Here is an 18,697-nt window from a genome sequence, read left to right as displayed (position 1 = left end):
GGGAAGCCTGGGCTGTGCCAGTGCTGCTGCCACTGCTGCCGGATGACCTTATGTGTTCACACGCAGCCGGAAAGGGGAAACAATCACCCTCTCCCTTGGCGTCGATCAGCACCCTTCCGTGGGCTCCGCAGCCCGTTGCCCCAGCTCCAAGGCCGGTCCAGGAATGGCTTTCATGGCCCGTAGTTGTCTGGGTGGTGCCCCTACTTGCTACACCCTTGGCACTGTGGGCTTTTCGTTTGGGGACTGTCCAGAGGGAAGAAAAGGGCCTGTGATGGAACCGGCCCGACCGGCTGTTTTGTTACACGCTGGCGCAGGCTGCCTCCGCGTTGGACCGACGTGTGGTCTGCAGGTGCTTCCTCTGCCGTCCTCAGATTCCCGTGAGACCCGCAGGCCGTGCCCTCGTGGTATCACGTGGTGCCTTGAATTGCGATTCCCCTGGAAGAGCCACGCTCCTAAAAAAAAGAAAAAAAGTGGCCCCCACACGCCTCCCTCCCGGGGCTGGGTTTGCTTGGACCCCAGAGACCTCGCTGCCACTCGCTCCCAGCGGGTCCCGGGGATCCCTGTCCCCACCCTTCGCGGGCTGCTGGGCGAGCGTCGCCCTTTTGGCCTCGCCCAGGCCGGGCCCGATTCCATCAGTTTGGGGTCAGCCGTGGGAGCGGCGCTGCTGCTCTGCCCCGCCGTGCGTCCTGTGGGAGGGAGTTAATCGCTGGCCGCAAGGCCGGGGGGTTGCGGGGTTTCCTTTCAGGAAAGCGGAGAGAAGCGGGGGGCAGCGCCCGGCCCCGCCCGGCCCCCGGGACAGGGGAGCCGCCGGCCGGTGCCGCCGGGGGCGGGGCGGGGCGGGGCCTGCGCCATGTGCCGCAGGTGCGCCACGCCCCGGACCGCGCTCGCGGCGCCCATTGGAGGGCGCCGTCGCCAATCAGCGCCCAGGGCTCGCCTCGCGTGACACAGCGCGCCGGCCCCTACAAGGCAGTGGGATGGGGCTCGAAGGACGGCCACGGAGGCCAGTCAGAGATCGCCGTTTGGGGCGGCGGCCAATCGGCTGGGAGGATGCTGTTCCGTTCTTCTCAGCCTTCCTGCGGCGGCGGCCAATCAGCGGGCGGGAGGGCGGGGCGCTAAGCGGAAGTTTGGTTGAGCGTGGGTCACCTCCGGGCCCGGGAAGGTGAGGGGCGGGGGCTGGGGAGGGGTCCCGTGGGTTTGGGGTATTCCGGCACGGGCGGGGACCCCTCCTGGCTAAGGCGTCTTGCCCTCTGGCGCTGGAGGGAGGGGTCGGGTCCCCGTGGTAGGATGGGGTCCCGCTCTCGGGGGGTGGAGCCCCCGTGGCTTGGGGGGGGGTGCCCTTCCTCACCGGGTTGGGGGGGCTGGGAGGGGGACCTCACGGTTGGGGGGCCCTGTCCCACAGATGGAAGCTGCTGGGACCCTCTGGCCGAAGGAGCCGTGACCCATGGGATCAGGGGAATGAGGGTCCCGTGGCTGAGGGCGCCTGCCCTGTGGGTGGGAAGCAACAGGCCCGGGGGCAGGGCTCTGCTCTGTAGGGCTGGGGGCAACGGGGACCCTGTGCCCGGAGCGGGGTGCCCTGCCCCGTAGAAATGGGGAGGAAGCTGAGGTCTGTAGCCAGGGGTTCCATGGCGGTTGGGATCCCCCAGTTGTGGGGCTGATGTTGCAGTGGGGTGGCAAGCGCTGGGCGTAGGGGCAGTAAGCGTTCCCATGCGATGCCCCCTATATTTCTGTCTAGGGCAACTCCTGGCTTGGGGGCTGCCCTGCCGAGGGGACTCTGAGCAGGGCACTGCTGCCGTGGGACCGGCCATGGGGTGCACCCACCCCACATACCTCCTCCTCTCCCCACAGATGGCCCAGAGGCTCGTGCTCCGGCGGCTGCTGTCCCTCACCCCCAGGACACTGCCCTCACAGGGCCCCCCGGCACCCCACGGCAGGGCCTTTGGCACCTCAGCAGGCTGCAGGAGCACCTTCAACGTGCAGGATGGCAGCGACTTCCAAGACCGGGTGGTGAACAACCCCAAACCTGTCGTGGTGGACTTCCACGCGCAGTAAGTTACCCCTCACGGCTCTTGCGCCCATCTGTGCTGTCACACGTGCAGGTGTGTCCCTGGTGCTTTTCTGACACGGTGGCACTCTGGATGCACCGGGGATGTGAGCATGCCCGAGGGCTTCCCACGCTGTGGAGCTGCCAACTGCCCTGCCGGGTGCCTGCTGTTAAAAGATGCTTCTGCCCCTACAGCGCAATCCATAGAGGTTTCACTCCTCGGGCTGTGCTGCTGTAGGTGTAAGCTACACCCTGCAGGATCGTAAAACACCAGTGCCAGGAAGGCGTTCCCCAGGGCAGCGTAGCTGCACCTCCCACGTGCTCAGGTGTCACCCCGGTCCCAGCGCTGCATCACCCTGCAAAAGACACCTCGAGAAGAAGCTCTGGTATCTCTCTTAGTTTAGCTTTGTGGATTAAATGTCCTCTTAAAAACACTAAATGATGTTAAGAGCTGTGGAAGGACACTGCACTTGGTACGCCCTGCACCATCACGTTGTGTCTTTCCAGTTTTCTTTCGCTGCGTGCTCTTGAGGCAGGGCTCGTGATAGCAAATGCCTTTATGTATTAATAACAGCTACGTGACACCAACGGCAGCATTCATCATCAATAAAAGCATTGTCATCCTCTTGCTAGTAAAAATGTTCTTAGATTTTATCAGCTGGATTAATGATACTGATTATCTTTGTTTTCTCACGTATTTTCATAGTCCCACAGTGCTGTCATGTGAGCCTCTTGTGGCTGATTCTGGGCAAACAGAGTATGAAACAGCCCAAAAACTTCTGCTCTAAATAGACCAAACTGACAAACCAGAATGAAAATTAATTAGGATCATCCAGGGAGGAGGGGGACAAATAATTGAAAGCCTGAAACCTGATACAGAGGGCCCCTAAGGAGGAACAAAGTTTACCAGAGCTTCAATTTTAAAAGAAAATGACACTTTGAGCTCAAACTTACGTTTTCCTTGAACTGAGTAAGTTCATACCTTCCTAACTGGTGCAGTTTCAGGACGCAGGGGGTGTTTTCTGTGTACGGGGCCTCGTGAAGCCTGCTGTTGCCGCACCAGGGTTTGGAATAGGTGGTCTCTCTTAGCTGCAATGCCTCTGCGAGTTCTGCAGCCAAAGGGGCATTTCTGTACACCCCGCAATGAGTGTGGAGGGGAAGCCTATGATTGGCATGACCCGATTTGAGTGTGGGCTGCGACCCCTGCGGCTGGCAGCGACGCTCGGTGTGGGGCAGCTTTGTGGTCAGCCGGGTCACCGCTCTGCGCGTACACACCCGTGAGGGTGCAAAGCAGCGTAGGGATGAACGGACGAGAAGAGGGGGCAGGAGGACCGCCAAGGCTGGCAGAGCAGACTGCAGCATGATCAAAATGACATCAGAAGCACCACAAATGCCAAACAGTGACCTCTTTTTCCACTTAGCCCCACCACCACACACACAGAGGAGAAAAATCTTTGACAGCTTCTTTGTGAGGAAAACGTTTTTCTAAGCTGCGGTTTGGGAATGGTGTTTCCAGGCTGGCTCTCGAATGGCGATGGTGTTAAAGGCCTTAGCATACCAGCAAGCCTTCCACAGCTGCTGCTGCGCTCGTCTCCTCTGATTTTCCCTCTCCTCCTTTAATCTTCCCTCTCCTCTTTCTCCATCAGGTGGTGTGGTCCCTGCAAGATCCTAGGCCCCAGGTTAGAGAAGATGGTGGCCAAGCAGGAGGGAAAGGTGCTGATGGCCAAAGTGGACATTGATGATCACACAGACCTTGCTATTGAGTACGAGGTAGGAGCCAGAAGAGCGCAGACTTTCTTTTGCCGGTGGGGCAAAGAAGGTCCCTCGCTGGGGAGAGGTGTCCCCGCACGGCAGCGGTGTTGGTGAGGACAGTGAGCCCAGTGCCTACGGGTTCCTGATCCCTCAGGTCACTCCTTAGTAGGTGGATTTCGCTGCTTGGCTCTCCTCCAGCTCTGCTGCTCATGGTCAGCATCCCCACCTCTAATTCTGCAGAAAGGTGTCCTCTAAGCCTTGCAGGCATCTGTCAACATAAGTGCTTGCCTGGCCTCAGGGAGCCTGCAGCACACGCGGTGTTCTGCTCCGTGCGTGGGCTGCTCGGGTGCAGGGTAGAAATGTGAAGTAACGAGCCTCAGTCTGCTCTGCTCTTGAACGTGGTTCTTCGTGCAGCCCCACCCTCCTCTCTTTCCTTTCCTTGTTCAAGAATTCTTGCTGAGTGATAATGTCCCATCCTTAAGCCGCAGCACAAGGACACACTGTGGGTTTTGTTTGGACAGGTAGAAACCAGGTCGGAGAGCACATGTAAGCAGCAGGAGCACATGTCCTGCTCTTAACAAGTGTGGACCTTGGTGCTTACACTAGTGTTTTACACGCCTGTTGGCTGTGTTCCCTGTGCTTCCTTGCTCCCAGGAAGGAGCAGTGACTGGAGAATGCCACGGCTTTGGTTTACGCAATTTATTTATTTTTTTCCCCTGTGTCAGTGATTAGGTAGTTTAAGAAATGCCAGATCTTCTCTGATGACTGTGCTTGCCTCTGTGGTTTCTCCTTGTAAACAACAGCTCAGTCTATGGGGTCAGGGCATCCTGCTGCTGTGTTTTACAGGGAAGAACGTGCTTAATTTTCACTCACGTATCACACAGATGGAGCTGCTCCCTCTCTAGAGATGAAGTCCTGCTCCCACAGCAGAGGCTAGCACAGGAAGCTCCTCAAGTTGCCCAGCAAAGTGTGAACCATCTCCTGAGCAAGCTGTCATCTTGTTGAGCTTGGAGAAGACACTCTGTGCTGCTCCCACACCCTGCAGAGCTGGAAGGAGAAGGAAGTGGAAACAGCTTGTTCCCTCCTCCTACTCTTTCCCAAGGAGACCTTTCTGCCTGTGCTGTGGTGGCGTGTCCACCCAGCTGGCACCCACAAACGTGACCTGCAGCTTCCACGAGCTGAGCGCGAGAGCCTCCGGTGCTCTGCCCTGTGGTGGCGGGCTGGCAGATACGCCCCAGGCCAAGGAAGATGGCTGCTGGCTTCTGAGCAGGGCTGGGTGTTGCAAGCCTGAAGGCTGCATAGCTCGAGGGTGCTGGTGAGAAGAAGTTGAAGAGGGTGAGGTTGTTTCATTGGTGGTCAGATAGTGTGTAAATCCTGGCCCTGGTAGCAACCACCCTAAGGAGAAGAGAATAGAGATTATTAGCTTAACTCTTGTTTTGTTCCAAGCCTTCCAGTAGATCGAATTAGCTGGGATTACAAGAGGATAATCTCAGATGACTGGAAAACGGCAAACAGAGTGTGTGCGTGTGAGGAAAGGTCTTTAAAAAGAGTCTGAAAGTTCCCGAGTTGTGCAGGTTTGACACGCTGCATGCGCTCTCCCACCAGATGGTGAGGGAGCAGCTGCGCAGCCGGCTGCGTACAGGCGTCTGTCTGCAGGGTCTGCCTGTCCTGCAGCCCTGGTGGCGTAGGTGCAGGCAGGATTGAGGCTGCAGGCAAGGGTCACCTTCCAGCAGCTCGTTCTGGAGCCTTGTATACAAACATGAAGTTTTTGGTTTGCAGCAGGGCGTGGGGATCGTTGCTGCGTCCTCTGCTCCCGGAGCGATGCGTGTTTCTGGTCTTGACCGTTATCCCCATGGCTAAAACCCCATCCCTAGGCAGTGCCTGTGAGTAGGATAGCTGCAAATGGGTGGGGGTAGAGAGGAAATTTTTGCTTTGATCATCCTATTTTGGGGCATCCTTTTCAAGGCAGAAGTTTGGTTCATGTGCTGAGCATGTGCTCGGTTTTGCTTTGTCTTCTGGGAAGTTGCCACTTAAGGAGACGTGAGCATAAGGGCTGATGGGAAGACACCAAGTCGAGATCAAAGAGGGACCAAAGGTGGTATCTGGGAGAGATCAGGAAAACCAAAGGCAGTATTTGGGAGAGATCAGGAAAGGTTTATTTGTTTCAAAGCCATTCCATTGGGGATCAGATGTCTGCAGGCTGAGAAAGTTTTTGCTTCAAGGGTTTTCAGCATCCATGCCGCCCCCACAAGCTGCCAGGAAGTCTCCTTCCATCCCTGTTTATTCCCCTGCCCATGCACGCAGGCCCCAGCTTGCCACCCGATTGCACAACGTCCTCTTCAGCAGCCTCCTTGGCGCAGGGGGAGGCAGGGTGAGGGGGAGAGACCCTCTGGAAGAGCTGAGGAATGCTGGCACATTCCTTCACACAAGCTGCCGTCTGCCCTCGGCTCCCAGCCCTCCCGGCTTAGCACGAAGCGGGGACACGTTTCCTGCAACTAGAAACGTCCCCGGCACCCTTCCCTGTCCGGTTATGCCCAGCACAAAAGTTCTTTCTGTGGGGATTCCTCCTTTTATCTAACACCTTTCATCTCTGGTTGTGGCCTTTCTCCGCTGCTCCAGCCCACTCCTGACCTCTCGCCCCGAGAGCAGAAAGGCAGAAGAAATACTTTTGTTTAAAATGCCATCTCAAAATTCTTTAGATTTATCTCTTGCCTTTGTCCATTGCTCTTGCACGTGGCCACTGGGAAAGTGGAGCCCCTTCTCCGGCTGCTGTGGGTGGGCAGCTCGGGAGACCTGCTGGGTACAGGGATGGTCATTCATCAGCAGAGCTCGGTCCTGCTTTGTGCCTCATTCTGAAGCCCGAGTGAAATCCTTCCCCTTGCTCCGTTGTGTGGCATCTGAGCTTGTATAAAAGCCCCAGTTTCAGATGGAAGAGAATTCCCTCGGTACGGGCGCTGCCAGGAATAACTTGGATGGCCACATTTATTTATTTATCTGTGTGGTCAGCGCTGATCAAAAGCAGCCTGACTTTTTCTCTAGAAATGCTGTTGAGGGAGGAGGAGGGTTTGTTTAGGTTCAGTGCAGATGGGACCCAAAAAAAGAAGGGAAGAAAAAAAAAAGGCCCTAACTTTGCATTCTAGAAATTCCCATGACACTTGTTTCTCAAGCAGCAAAACAAAGTACGTGCTCCGTTAACAGGCTGCCCTTGCTGGAGCTAGTGGGAAGGAAGCTGTCAAAAGCATCGTGTTTTCTGGGCAGAGGCAAGTTGCTCGGTGCCCCTGGTTCTCGCCCAGCTCTGCAGCGCCAGCCCCAGGCCTGCCACCCATTCTCAGGGTTCGCTCACCAGCACAAAAAGGGGAAGAGGAGGGCTGGAGGCTGTGTGAAGCTCGTAGGTGCGCTGGTCGGCATGCAGAGCCCCGTAACGGTGTTAGCGGCTTCTCTGTAGTGTTCTCACGGTGGCCGTGATGGCCTGATGCTTGCTGTTGCTGGTAGGGCACGCTGGGTTTTTTTGGGTGGAGCTGGGGCAACTCTGCTCATTGTTAACCCACTTTGCAAACCAGAGGGAGGCTCAGTGGAGCTTTGCCCTTCTCGGGGAGGGAGAGACCAGCTGAGCGCAGCGCTGGTGCCATCCTTTCTCACCCCTAAGATCACAAGGGAGCACGTTGGCGGCACCATCGGCAGCGGTGGGGCCCGAGCCCTCCGGATCCGCTCCCGCCAGTCACTAGGAGGAGCTGAAGATCGTGCGTTGCTGCAGCCCCGGCGCTCCCGTCCCTTCGGATGAGACCGCACAAGCCCTGGAGGACAGACTGCGCGGAGCCACGCTGGACTGGCTGGCCGGGGTCGGGTGGGAAGGGAAGCACAAAATGTCCCTTTCATCTCAGGCTCTGGATGGGAGAAAAGCCAGCCCTCTGGCAGGTTTCCCGAGGAAGGATTTGCAGATCCTCGCTGGCAGCGGGGCTGGCAGCACGCACGGGAAGGCCCCGCAGGCTGGCGGGGAGGCGGCAGGCGAGATAAGGACAGGAGGTGGTTTTTTTTGTTGGGGGGAGGCTTTGCAGAGATAAGGGTACCGAAGCTGTGGGGTCAGAAACACGACCCTTTCTGCCACCACAGCTCTCTGAGCTCTGGTTGCTCCTTCTCTCGATTGTGTCCCCAGGGTCTCTTCTGTCACTGGTCAGCCGGCAAATCCCTGGGGAGTGTTGTCATTTCTACGGCTGTTCTCTTGGATAATTCCCAGGAAACTTTTTTCTGGGCTAAAAAAGCAGCACCCGGAGCAGCGCAGCTGCCTGCTGGCTCTGGTCAGAGGGACGTTTTCACTTCTTACCTAATCATCAGGGATCTGCAGTGGACAGCCACTGGCATGTGACCAGTTAAACCACTGAAAAGAGGAGCAGAAAAGGAAAGGGTTGGAGGGGGTTGTCATTACCGTGATAGGATGGAGCAGGAAATCTGCCTGTGCAGTGATGGGGTGGGGGGGGCCCTTCAGCTCCAGTCCTGTCTGGAGAAGAACACGGGTCCAGTCTGATACCACCCTGTCCATAAAATGTCCAAAGGTCATCGTGTCTGAGAGGTGTCCTGGTAAAAGACTGGGTTTGTTTGCTTATGATACGACAGAAGGGAAGGAGAAGAGGAATTTGTAGAGGAGAGGGGGGGAAAGGCTTTGCCTTGTTATTTTTATATTAGCTTTGGTTTTGTCTTTAAAATTTTGGATCTTATTTAATCTTGAAAAGCTGCTCAGCTTTGACTTAAGCAGTGTGACGTATGTCAGTGCAGAGATGAGGGCACAGGTTGAGGAGTAACATGGAGCTCAGCTGGCCTGTGTTTTGCGAGCAGACATGTTACCCTTGAGCACTGTATGCTCAGCTCCTTTGTAGCCACCTCTTCTGTAGAGCTCCATTTGGGGCCCGGGTGCAGCTGGCCTCCCTGCAGCCTCCGCTCAACCTGCGTGTGTCTCCCCATTTCTCTTCCCCCAGGTGTCAGCAGTGCCAACCGTGCTGGCTATGAAGAATGGAGATGTCGTGGATAAGTTTGTAGGGATAAAGGACGAGGATCAGCTGGAGGCATTCCTCAAGAAACTCATCGGAGCCTGAAGTAAAAGGGTGGCTGTACCTCTGCCTCTGGACACGTCCACATTGTGCATTCCTTGCCTGGGAGAGCCGAGGGGCACGTGAACTGCCTGCCTTGTACAACCTGGGGTTTTCTTCTCGTATGGGGTTTTTAGGAGATGAACAGTGTTGTGACCCTTCCCTCCCACTCCCCCTTCTCTTGAGCAGCAGTAGTTGAAAAGGGCGCTGAGGAGCGGGGCTGCTTATTCTCAAAACGGAGAATGCGGCTGGAATTAGGAGCCTGCGTTTATCAGCAAAGAGCTGACGTGCGGAGCTGCTGCTGAGTTAAGAGGAATGTTTCTCTCTTTGCCTAGCATCTGATAGCCCAGAGCAGAGGGCAGCTGCTCCCTGCAAGATGTGGGTGCATACCTGCCCTGGGTGGGTTTGTTTAAAGCTGAGAATGCCTCTGCCTTGTCTGTGAAACCTGTCTCTTTGTCCCTCTGTCCTCGTGTTGCTGGGACAGGTACAACTCCCCCACAAGTCCATGGGCTCCTGTCATAATTTTATAAGAGAAAATAGAAGTATTTTATGGATCTCCTTTTGTAGGTCTGTAATAAAGAGAACTTTATCGGTCACTGCTGTCTAGCTGGAGAATAAAACTTAACTCTCAGAAATCACAGGGATGTCCTTTGTCTGTCCAGAGAGGGATTATCGGCAGCACAGTGGCTGGTTTCTAACGATGGGCTGGGAGAGCGCAGGTTACAACTTGATCCCTACTAAAAGGTAATGTGCCAAAAAACAAGTGTGTTACTTTCACGGGGCTTTCAGTGCTGCTTCTAGGACCCCCTTTGGGCGCTGCTGGATGTGGGACGCCGGAGGAAGGACTCTCCTCCTGTGTACAGGGGAACAGCGGCTCGTTGTGCACAAGGAACGTGGGCTGTGCTTGCTCCCCCTGTGCTTTTCTCACTCCACTCCTGCCCGAGGAGCCTGAGAGCCTCCCTCTCCTTTGCGTGAATGATTAAATCTGCTCATGCAGGTGAGCCCTGCCGAAAGGCAGTCTTTCGACTTTAATTACCCTGACCTTTAGACTAAGGGAGGCAACTGTGTGCTCGTATCGCAGGCAGCCTTCAGCCCTTCCCATCTCTTCCTCCTCCTCCCCGTATACACCTGTCTCCAGCCAACCTGGCTTCTAAGTGCTCCCAGCCTCCTCCTGCGCTGGTAGGCAGAGTACAGCACCAGGGCTGATGTCTGCTGTAATGCTTAATTCCAGTTTGCTTATCTAAGCTGCATGAGAACATTGTAAGCGCTTAATAACCGTGTACAAGTGGCTTGGTTTGTTTTTTTCCTTCCCAGCTTCTGTTTCCTTCAGTCACTTTTAACTCTGCTTTGGCTCTGCTCCATTTTGCCTCCCTGGCATAGGTTGTTAGGAGCGGTGAGGCAATTTTTTTTCTGCGCCTTTGCAATAACTATTTATGACCTTTGAAGGAGCAGGGGAGTGGTGATCCAAGTGCTGCCTGTCCTGCTGCAACCGCAGTGCTGCAGGCATCGCTGGTCCCGCCTGCTTCCATCACCCCTGGGGCCTGGGCAGTAGCACAAGGTGGTGGCTGGTCCCCCGAGATGGGTACCTCCCTGGCCAGGCTGGGCTGATCTCACCCGCCACGTGCTGCTAGAGGTGATGTCACTTGGATGTAATTTGGTAAAGAACTGTTGGTCAGTTACGATCAGTAAAAACTGGCATTTTGTTTCATTTGGGAGACCACAGAAGCTACGGTGCTCATGTCCTGCTCGTGTTTCAGACCAGGCAATTTGCCCTGCAGTTTCAGTGTTCCTGCTCTGTAAACACTGCTAGTAAAAAGACCATCTCCCATTTTCCTGCATGAGCAGGAAAAGTAGGGGAACAGCGTCACATACCCGACAATAGTCAACTTTCATACTTCACCATCCTACAGAACAGGAAAAAACACAGTGAGTTTGCATTGTGTAATTAAGGGGCAGTATAAATTAGCTATTTTATCACTTCCTTCTAAGGAAAAGTGGAGCTAAGGTGCCATTCAGCTATTAAAGTGCCAGCAGGCTTTAGGGCACGTTATGTGAAAGCCACAACTGTTTCTTTGAGATAAGTGCTGAGGACCCACACACGTGGTGCCCTGTGGAAATCCTTCAGAAACAGCATAATGGGTGGAGAAAAGGAGGAGAGATTTGGGGGCAGCTCAAGCTTCCCCAAGCACTTTGCACAGTTTTCACCACAGGACAGGACTCAAAGCACAAGGATGTTTTCTGTGGCGGGATCTTAATTCGGCTCCCTGTTTGCTGACTGCTGGGAGAGGCTTCAGGGATTCCCACAGCTGCTGGTAATAACAGAGGAGGTGCAAGCGGGAAGCACTCCCAGCAGTGTATTCATGTAGTGGTTAAAAGAGGGGTTGCACAGCAATTTTCATGTCACCTGAATATGATGTCGGCCTTTTCCCAAAAGAGAGCTGAAGCAATAGGTAGTTCCTCAGCAGGAACTGCTTTTTCCAAGTCAGCTAGGAAAATATTTCCTCTCTGTGCTCACTCCAGCAAGGATGCAGTTGGTTTTCTCTTTCGGAGTTAAGCACATCGCATGCTCCTCTGATCTGTTAAGCATTTGCTCTCTCCTGCCCAAGCCTGTCTATGTTACAGCAGCTTTCTCAGCTTCTAATGTTCCTGGTTGCTGTTTTAAGAGGACATGGTGGTCGGTGCCTTCCCAAGGGGAGCAAAGCTCAGCTAAACACGCTTCCCCCTCCCCAGGTATGTTCTGAACCCAGTGCTGAGTTTCCCCTCAAAGGTCAGGCGCAGTGCCTCTGTCCCCACACTCTTGTCCAAGGCGCCCGATTCCGGGCAGGTGGAAGTTTTCCATTTGTTTCTGTTGGGTTCACACTCGCATCAAGCCCTAATGCAGCTGCTCCTTTTCCCAAAATGTTTGTTCCTGCCTGCTGAACCCTATGTTAAGCTCCAACTGCTCTGGGCCATGGTGAATGCCTGCAAGGAGGGAGAGCTGCGCTACCTTCTCTGTTAGGAGTGCTACACCGAGACCAGCTTCAAGTGCTGGTAGAGGATGGGAAATTTGGGTTGCCTGGCTTGCGGCAGATGGGGGGGCTGTGTGTTTGTGGTCCTCTGCATCTTTGAAGGGGACAGTTTTGGCCACATTTAGCTCCAATGAGGTCTGGCCTCAGCAGCCCGGCCACCCAGCATTGACAGTAAATCCTTTGCTTTACCAATCTAGTACGTGATTCCTCCTGTGCAAAGGACAAAACAAAGACCAGCTCCATGTCAACAGGGAAATGGCCGCCACTGACGCTGCCCCAGGCAGGGACTTTCACCAGCCCTGCCAGGCTGTTTGCCCTAACAGTTTGTTAATCACTTTGAGCTTTCCCTCTCCAACCTCATTTTTCTCAACTAAGTAATTATAGGATTCAGACAGAATTTGCAATTAAATTCTCTAACGCTGCTGTTAGCAGCAACGTTCTCAGCACTGTTCAAAACTGTTGCCGAATCGCGTTAAGAGCTCGCGGTGTGTTGCAGCTTCCTGCAAGTTAAACAATAACAGCTTGCACAGCGGCATTATCCTAAGCAATACAAAGATAAGATAAAACTACCATAAGCTTGACTTCCAGACCAAAACCAAACTAGATCACCTGTTACACAGTCCTGTCCTCATTACCTGCTCCTGCAACCCACCCAGGCTCAAGTCCATCACTACAAGCGGGTGCTTTCCTGCTGCTCTTCTCAAGGACACAGGATGAATTTGTGAGCTTCGTGGTTTCTCTGCCTCTGCAGCTTTGTAACATCAGCAACACTTTCCCTCTTAAAACCTTTCTTGGACAAAAAACCAGAGGCTGAAACTCATGGTGAGAGTGGTAGCCGCAGGCTGGGCACGATGCCGGAGGGGGCTGCTGTGCTGAGCCATGCCTGGTTGTTTTTTAACTCAACGTGCATTCTACATCCAGGTAAGGATGGAAGCAGGAGCAGCAGGGGAAACCTCATGTTTCTTACACCCAGAGGAGCCAATGGGTAGAAACTGGAGGCTTTTGGAGAGAGCTTGAAAATATGGCACCCCACATCCCAGGGAGGGTGGAGCGAGGAGAAACCCTGTGGCTGCCTTCCTGGTGGCAAGAAGTCCCTGCTGGGCAGTGAAATGGGGGAACTGGTCCTGTGAGGAGAGGCCAAAGGGGGATGCTGGAGCTGCTCTGCTCATGCCCTGTGGGCAGAGGAGAGCTGACAGCTGCCAGCAACAGGGCAGCACCCAACCCCCGCCTGCCCACATGGACTTCCTAGGCCCTCATAATGCAAATAAAATGGATTTCACAATAAAAATGCATTAAAATTGACTGGGTTTTCTCTATGGCCTCCAGCTTCTGTGAAGTAATGTCCCTGCATGTATATATATGTGTTTATCCACTCACATACTCTTGTTCTTTGTTGTGGAGAGTGCCAGGAGCTTCTGGGGCTCACAGATGTCCCCAGCAGCTGTAGCTGCTGACGGAAGAGGACAGGAGCCAGCCTGCTTGCTCTCCCACTCAGGGGAAGGCTGAGCTCCCAGCACCCTTCTTGGCACACACTACTCATCCCTCTGCTGCTGAAGGCACCCTGGCTCCATCTCTCCTATGAGCAGAGAAGTGGTTGAGCAATAGTGAAAATCAGGAAATTTTTGCAGCAAGAGTCCTCTGAAACATCCACTTCAAGTTGTCCAGAGGGTACGAAATGCACCCAGAGATTTCGGTGGTTTCCAGAGATGATGGTGACCTCTGGCCACCCGTGTGGCTGCAACTCCTCCATGCTGGTCCCGTGCAGCTGGCAGCGAGAGGGTTTGTCCTGGCCGGCTCTGCACACATAGCTTCATGGCCTCCAGACAGAGAACAGCAGCATCCCCCGAGGTTGCTTTCTCGCTCCACCACAGGGCAATAAGGCTTCCTCGTGGGGCCCGTAGCCGTGGGCACAGGGACTGCACGGCTCCTTTCCTTGCAGGTGGCTTTAACCACAGGGCCGTGCCGCACTGCAGCCAGCCGGTTATGAATGCCCTGGGCCTGGCCAGCACAGCGGCTGTGATGGAGACGGAGCGCTGTACTGCATGCAAGCTCCGGCATGCCCGCCGGTATTTATATAACATCGTTTTGCTTTAATCTGGCTTTTTAAGTAAATTGTCAAAGCCCTTTCTGTTCACTAGGAACCTTTTTCTTTTCTTTTTTTTTTTTTTTTTGACTGCAAGTTTTGTCTTTCAAAGCTCGTCTAGTTTTGAGTGATGCTGAAAAACCCCATTTGCAGTGGCTTTTTGTTCCGTGCCGGTATTGTTCAGGCAAAAGTGGTTGTTTTCTTTTCATTCTGGCATAGCTCAGGAGTGACTGCATGGTCTGAGCTCAAACTTTCTAAAAATACTCACCCGTGAGGAGAGATCCAGCATGGCAGTGTTCAGACCCAGAGATTAACGCCTTGGAAAGGTGTGGTGGTCTGAAAAAAAAAGCTGGTGGCAGCATCGTGCCAACTCTGGACACTGTAAGCCCTGAAGCTGCAATGTGTGGCAGGCAAAGAGGGCCTGCAAAGTGCTGCAGGTCTCTCTGGGGTGCTGGGACCCAGGTACAGGGGAAGTCCACACAGTGCCTGCAGAACCAGCCCAGGGGAAATACTGTCTGCGGGGAGGCTATCGGGTGACTCAGAAGTCATAAAGAAAAGCACTTCTTGCTGCTTAGAGAAGCAAGGCTGAACGATGAGCCTGCTCCTCACCAGAGGTTGGTCTTCATAACCACATCCTCTTGTCAGAGCGTGAGACAGGCGGCTCTGGGGGAAGGGAGGATGGTGGGGACTGAGAAGAGCAAGGATCAGGCATATGACAAATTGCAGGAAAGCATGTGGGAGCTCCTTTTTGTCCTTCCACTGGCTGATTGCAGGAAGCTCCCCAGGTGACGGGTTTAGCAGCTGCTGGGACAGGAGACCTTATTGTTCAGCACTCGTGTTTACAGCCGTGCCAGTTTTTGGCAGGAAGCTACAAGACAAAACCCTGACGTTCTTCTTTCCCACTAGCCGGGTTTGCTCTCCCAGGGCTGATCCTTCAGCTTAGCTCTTTCAGCTTAGCTCGCCACCTGAGGAGGTCCAGCTTCCCCTTCCCAGCCAGGCCAGGTCCCATGGGCTTCGCTCTAAGATCCTGGCAGGACCACGGAGACTTTTCATAGAGCTCAGGCAATATTAAAGGTTGCTGCTGTCACACCTGCCACTGCACTTCTAACGCTAAGCTATGCGGTCGCCCAGCACACCAACCCCCTTGTACCTGCCTGGGGCCTTGTTTCGTTCCCGTTTCCCTTTCCCTGGCCTTGGCCTCAAGTTCTGTTCTCAGTTTGGGTTTTGTTGGTGACACTCAGAGGAAGCGTGTTTAGGGTTTTCTTAATCTGTCTGGCATTGCACAGGAAGGCAGATGCTGGTAGCACCCTTGAGATGAAAGGATGTGGGAACATGAGGGACCCGTCACTGCTGGTCTCACTGGAGCCCGCAGCACAGAAACTGGCAGCATGTGGCTGTGTCCGCAAGCAAACTCCTTAGGTCGCTGTCATCTCCCTGTTCTGCTGCTTCTCTGCGATGCTGTGCCTCTGTGTGACACTGTGCCCAGCCTGTGGTGGCCAGCAGCACGTGGCTGACCCAAGGGCACGGTTTCCAGCCTCATATCCTCCAGCCTGCAGCAGGGGCACAGCAGCTGAGCTCTGCCAGTGTTCAATCCCAAGCCTTGTTCCCTTGCCTCCTTTTTCCTTCCCTCCATGGGGTTTTATACCGAGGCCAGGAATGACGGTCGTGTCCCCTCCGAGGAATCAACAGGCTGCGGCAATTCCGTTGAGGGTGGCCGCGTGTTGGAGGCTGCCAGCAGCAAATACCCCGTCATGGGGCTGACGGGACAGGCAAGTTAGTGTGTCACCGGCTCTGATAAGGGCTGTCAGACAGGGTTTTGCATGGAGTGGATTCACCCGGTGTTGTAATCTCACCTGGAGAGCACCTGGCTGCTGTTCAGCCCCCACCACGCTTGCCTGCACCCGTGATCTCATGGGGTTTTGCAAGTGCTGGCTGGGCACAGCCAGCTCATGGTAGGGGAGCTGCAGGGAAGGCTCAGAGCCTGGGGTGATTCAGCCAGGGAGCCTCTCTCCCAGATGAGTCAGGCTTTATTCCAGTGTCTCCATGCCCTGCTGCAGGGGGGGATACGTCTACAAATTGCAGGATCCCTCACAAACTGGGTCTCGCCAGCACTGCTGCCCCTTTGTCCCCCCCAGCCCAGCATCCTGGCCAAAGCTGGCTCCTGCCGTGGCTGCTTCCAGTACTGCTGCGCACAAACAGCTGCATCACGTCAGCCCGGCGGGCTGTGCCGCCCTGGCAAATGACCCGATTCCCGAGAGCGGGGATGGAGCTGCCAATGTACAGCTCCCCAGACTGAGGGGAGGGCAGTGGATGGCCTAGCCGTGCTCTGGGGACCTCACCGTGCATCTCATCTGTGTCTCCCACCAACATCGTGTCTCCCACCAACATCATATCTCCCAGTGTCTTCTCTTGCCACACACAGCAGCACGGGTAGCGCCCAGGGTGTTTAAGTCCATAACCCCTCCTTTGCAGAAAGGGCAAACGGGCTCTGCCCGGGCAATAGGCTTGGGGGGGTGACAGGCAGCGCCGTTGACACTTTGGAAAGCTGTGGCCCATTCCTTGGAAGCAGAGTCAGCAGAGGCTGAGCGCCTGCAAATAATGCCCACGCAAAGATGGAGGAGGGGCAGCCTCCAGCCATCACCCACCTATCGGCAGCACCATGAGCTCGGTCTGGGGGCACTGGGAAACTGAATGCCACCTAACGGGGTGTTCTCCAGCCCCGTTTCTGCCCCGGCCACTGCTGGCTCTGCCCTCTCTCGCACTGGGACCGCGGGATGGAACAGGAAGGCCCTCATTATTCAGGGCTTGTTAATTAGACAGGAATGTTATCTCCAGCCCAGATGTCAGCTCTGACCTCCCTCTAACCTTCTTCTGGAAATCAAAACAGACGCAACTCTGTTTGTCTTAAAATAATAAAAATAAGCATTTAGGTTGAAGCAGGAAAACCTGGCCCTAGGGGTACCACTGGGGAGGGAGGAGGACACGCGACCAGATAAGCCTGGTAAGATATGCCAGGCTGCAGAGCTGGGAGGGACAGGCCACCCTGCCCTGGGCAGAGAACAAAGTCCCATGGCTTTACAGTGGCTGTGCACGTATTTTGGGCCCTCTAACCTATATCCAGCAGTGGTGGTTGTGCAGGCACAGCTTCCCATCCCACCCCAACCCATCCCCATAGGTCCAGAGGTGGAACTGATGGGGAAGGTCAACTGAGTTTGTATTTTACCTCCCTGCCTTGATGTGGGGTTTACCAAAAGGTCTCAAAAGGCGATGTTGATCCCTGGAACGAGCTCTGCCTTTCAAACTTGACCTGACTGCCTTTTGCTCATGCCACCTAAGGCAGTCCCCAAATCATTTTGGACTGAAGGGAGCTGGGTGACATGAACAGCTGGTGATTCTTGTCCTTGGCTTGTAGCAAAAACTTGTTGTATTTGCATTTCTGTAATAACCCGCTATAGCTGGGGAGCAAACTTTGCCTGGGTCTGAACTGGGCCAGTCCTTTGAGCACCTCATCCTACGTTAACCCAGGTTTACATCTCTGTTCCCCATAGCAGACTACGTTGCTTCACTTCCTCTTCTTTGTAAGCCCACAGCTCCAGCCTAGAGCTTAACACCAAGGAGGTGTTCACCTGGCACGCCTTGTCCTTCTGTGCTGGACCTCCAGGCACCCTGGGCTGCAGCACCAAAGCTCCTTATGAGAGGCTTGATGGCAGTTCTTGCTGCAAAACGAGGAGCGGATGTGATGGGCTGAGAACCAGCACTCTCAGGCTTTCTCATTCTGCTGCGGCCTCTGTAGCTCGGCACAGCTGCTGGTCCAGCCTTGCCTCTGTCCTACCCAGTCACTGACACTGTGGGAACAAGAGTGTGGCCTGCCCTTACTGCCCCAAGCCCCCTTTCCAGGTACTCCTCCTGTTGGGGCTTTCAGCTGCGTAAGATGGACTGGGGGGGAGCCGAGCTGCACAGTCAGCTGGCAGTGCAGAGATGCCCCGTCCCTCCCTCCCTCCTTGCCTGCAGATCATGTCCATCACCTATTTGTCAGCCTTGTACCTGACATCTCACATCCCTGCGGTGCATTTCCCCCATCCACAGACTGGAGCTCATCTCACCATCTCCATTTCCCACCCTTTATGAAGATTTCAGAGGGATGGCTCATCATGCTGCAATCCTGCTATTGCAAAAGGCACCGCTGATTTGCAGTTACACGTCATTTTGCCTACCATTATCTCCAAGACAGCAAGCAGGTAAAAGTTTTGAGGTGTCCCTTCTCACTTGCTCACATTACCTGCTGGCCCACTGAGTAATGGGTGTTCTTTTTTACACTCTGAAGGTCGTGCCTCACAGTTATGACATCAGAGCAGTGATGCATTGCCCTCTGGCAACATCACCAGAGCAGAACATAATCTCCGTTGTCTTCCAGTCCTAGCTAATGCCTGGTACACCCTGTCTCCTCAAGCTTCAAGGTTACTGAAGCAGAGTAATACCTGACAGGTGAGTAATCGAGAAGATACCTGACCAGATTTAGAAGATGGAAACATCTTCTCCGATAACAATGGGAAGGAGGATCTGTGTCTAAGGTGCAGAGCTGCGGAAGGAGAAGGATGGTGCACGGACATCCCTGGGTGTGCATACAAACGGCATTCACACAGCGCACCTGCCGTACAACTCTGCTCACAGAAACCAGCACAGCTCCCCGGACTCGAGTGCAAGTGCACCCATTTTTATGACCTAAACTTCT

General features: G+C 54.6%; 1 protein-coding gene across 1 annotated transcript; it reads left to right on the top strand.

Annotated features, from left to right (window-relative positions):
* The first annotated feature begins 1,118 nt into the window (after window positions 1-1,118).
* On the top strand, window positions 1,119-9,512 carry TXN2 (thioredoxin 2). Its single transcript, XM_086468750.1, has 4 exons — window positions 1,119-1,159; window positions 1,846-2,045; window positions 3,688-3,811; window positions 8,764-9,512. The coding sequence occupies exons 2-4, from the start codon at window positions 1,846-1,848 to the stop codon at window positions 8,878-8,880; spliced, it is 441 nt and encodes a 146-aa protein (XP_086324876.1). The 5' UTR covers window positions 1,119-1,159; the 3' UTR covers window positions 8,881-9,512.
* The last annotated feature ends 9,185 nt before the right edge of the window (window positions 9,513-18,697 follow it).

The sequence above is a fragment of the Leptosomus discolor genome, chromosome 1, assembly GCF_034619465.1.
Source record: "Leptosomus discolor isolate bLepDis1 chromosome 1, bLepDis1.hap2, whole genome shotgun sequence".
NCBI lineage: Eukaryota > Metazoa > Chordata > Aves > Leptosomiformes > Leptosomidae > Leptosomus > Leptosomus discolor.
The sequence above is the reverse complement of the archived record's forward strand: the minus strand, read 5'-3'. Positions and strand labels throughout refer to the sequence as shown.

Coding starts and splice junctions, on each gene's coding strand:
- TXN2 (XM_086468750.1), top strand. CDS start 1,846: ATGGCCCAGAGGCTCGTGCTCCGGCGGCTGCTGTCCCTCACCCCCAGG. Junction 2,046..3,687: donor GTGGTGGACTTCCACGCGCA/GTAAGTTACCCC, acceptor TTTCTCCATCAG/GTGGTGTGGTCCCTGCAAGA. Junction 3,812..8,763: donor ACCTTGCTATTGAGTACGAG/GTAGGAGCCAGA, acceptor CTCTTCCCCCAG/GTGTCAGCAGTGCCAACCGT.